The sequence below is a fragment of the Hordeum vulgare genome, chromosome 6H (genome assembly GCF_904849725.1).
Source record: "Hordeum vulgare subsp. vulgare chromosome 6H, MorexV3_pseudomolecules_assembly, whole genome shotgun sequence".
Taxonomy (NCBI): domain Eukaryota; kingdom Viridiplantae; phylum Streptophyta; class Magnoliopsida; order Poales; family Poaceae; genus Hordeum; species Hordeum vulgare.
Window position 1 is genome coordinate 376,098,216 of NC_058523.1, and position 2,514 is coordinate 376,100,729.

Consider the following 2,514-nt stretch of genomic DNA (forward strand, 5'->3'; position numbering starts at 1 on the left):
AGCGGACGCGGCAACGCACGCAGGCCGGCAGCGAACGGGCCGACGGGCAGCTGATGCTTAGTGAGGAGCAGTGGGCCGCGCGGGGCGACAGAGGGACGGCGATGGCTTCCATGACGACAGCGGGGGTAGCAGCACTACATCGGGAAGGAGCGGCAAGCGCCGCGGCCGCTGCTAGAAATGCGAGTAGCGTGGTCACTTCAAGCGTGACTATCCCAAGCCGCGGAAGGAGCCGGCGGAGGAGCAGGCGTTGCCGGTGGACGTCGGCGACGACTTCGGCGGGCCGGGACTCCTGTGAGACGCGACTTAGGGGTGATTGTTGGGTCAATAAGCCGCGACTGGATGCGGTGGGCGTGCATGCACTCATTGATCGGGTCGGGCGCGTGTATGTGCGCGCGCCGGGAGCTTGACAGGTCAGGCCCGTGGCGGACTAGGGTGCGTGTGTGCGTGTCCTAGCAAAAATGCCCGCTCTGGGAACCAACGTTGTTGGTGGCCGCGTGCGGCGGGGAGCGTGCTAGGGGGAGGGAGCTAGGCTCGTCACCTCCGAGCCCGTCTTGGCATGCATCCTGGCCGACGGGAGAGCTTTGCTCCCTCTGCTACTTGGATTTGCTTACTTGGGGAGCAGAACAAAGCAAAGCGGCGAACTGGGGAGGAGGGAGGGAGGAGAGGGTGTGGTGCTCGCTGCATTGATGTGGGTGTTCGAACTTGACAACGCGCCCGCTTGGTCATCATAGTTACGGGACACATGACATGTGTTTGATATACGGGATCAGCTAGCTCTTACGAAAACTTAGTGGAGTATTGAGGATTGTTTAGAAATGTCTTAAAATGTTAGCATCCCACGACAACCAAAGACACATTTATCAGTTAGACGCCAATCTTATTGGCATGCAAGATAGAAAAAGTTTTCAACACTCGTGCCGTGACACATTTTTTGCTGGATGAACACCGCTACGAACGATTCTCTCCCCCTTCACAAGTTCTTCCGTTTTACAGGTATACACACACGCCCACCAAATGAGCAGAACGAAGCACTCTGTCGGGAAATACTTTTTATAAAAATGAATATATCTAGATGTCAATTTGTGGGACAAGTAATTTCGGACCAAAAGAGTCTATGCCAAAGACTTTAAATAATATTGAGAGACATAAAATGAACAAGAAACTAGCCGAGCCGATATCCTCTGCCTAAATGTGAGACAAACTCTGCACCTCGCCAGCCTGCATGAACAGTCTGACCCAGAAGTCCACCTCGTCGTTGCTGGACGAGGGCGATGCACTGTCTTGGGCGCCCAAGGTGACGCCGGCGTCCATCGGGGAACCGGAGTTGTCCACCGTCATTGCAAGTGTCTCCGACCAAAAGCTGTCCTCAATCTGAAACTCCTCCGATGTAAAGCTGTCTGTGTTCTCCAACGACGATGCCATCGAGTAATCGGTGGCGGACGACGAGATGGGTTGCTCCGGCGACACTGGCACGGAGGCCGAGCCATCGGCTGTGCTCGCTGCAGCCATAGCAGGCTTCTTGGCTTTGCGCTTAGGCGCTGCCTGGCCTGACGGCTTGGACGAGGACTGGAGTCGCTTCTTGAGGTGTGTGTGCCAGACGTTCTTGATCTCGTTGTCCGTCCTCCCAGGAAGCCTGGCGGCAATGGTGGACCATCTGTTGCCGAGCATGGCGTGGAGCTGGATGATGGCGCCCTCCTCCTCGCTGGTGAAGTTGCCGCGCTTGATGTCGGGGCGCAGGTAGTTGATCCACCGGAGGCGACAGCTCTTGCCGCAGCGCAGCAGGCCGGCCTGATTCGGCAGCGCCCGCCAGTTGCTGTGGCCGTGCTGCTCGATGTGAGCCACCAGGGTCATGTCCTCCTCCGCCGTCCACGGCCCCCTCTTGAGCCCCATCTTCTCGCAGCAAGGAGACCTCCCCATGGCTACCTTGCTCACTCCTCTGCTCTTCTCGGACGATTAATTAAACCTCTTGCGCTGTGCGTGTGATGGATGGATTGCTCAGTGTGTTGACGCTAGTCCGAAGGAAATGGCTGCTGTCTGAGCTGCGAGGAAGAATACGGCTGGTGCTGTGTAGATTGCAGGAGGGTTGCGCTATTTGTACTCGGCGCCCGCGCGCGGCGATGGCGAAAACGTGGTCAATTGGAGCAGGTTCCGAGCAGGGACCATTTGGCTGACAAAACGAGGGAGAATCGTGGCGTTATATCCAAGTGGTAGTGTTCTTTTTCTATTGTTTGGATGATGGAGTCCGTGTATACGTTGCTTGCTTCCTTGTTTATTGCCCGGCTTCATTCTAAGTAAAGTTTGTAGTGTGAGGCATGCGTGTGCACCCTGCTCTGTCGGTTTGAAAAAGTAGGAAGGTGATGCGCTTCTGGTTCCATGGTTAAGCACAGAGATTCTTGTACAGTTAATTTTGACAATTGTTTCCGGTTTTTGCTGAATAAAATTAGGAACAGGAACAGCCAATGCTTGAATTATTATAAAAGTTGCGAAGCGGAAGTTTCAAGTTGATAGTGAGAG

The 2,514-nt window shown here is 55.2% G+C and overlaps 1 protein-coding gene across 1 annotated transcript; it reads right to left on the reverse strand.

The window, feature by feature from the left end:
* Nucleotides 1-1,044: 1,044 nt before the first annotated feature.
* LOC123406015 (transcription factor MYB30-like) lies at nucleotides 1,045-2,084 on the reverse strand. Its single transcript, XM_045099517.1, has one exon. The coding sequence runs from the start codon at nucleotides 1,915-1,917 to the stop codon at nucleotides 1,186-1,188; it is 732 nt and encodes a 243-aa protein (XP_044955452.1). The 5' UTR covers nucleotides 1,918-2,084; the 3' UTR covers nucleotides 1,045-1,185.
* Nucleotides 2,085-2,514: the final 430 nt, after the last annotated feature.

What these genes read in the sequence shown, in the direction of transcription:
- LOC123406015 (XM_045099517.1), bottom strand. Translation starts at nt 1,917, where the DNA reads ATGGGGAGGTCTCCTTGCTGCGAGAAGATGGGGCTCAAGAGGGGGCCG.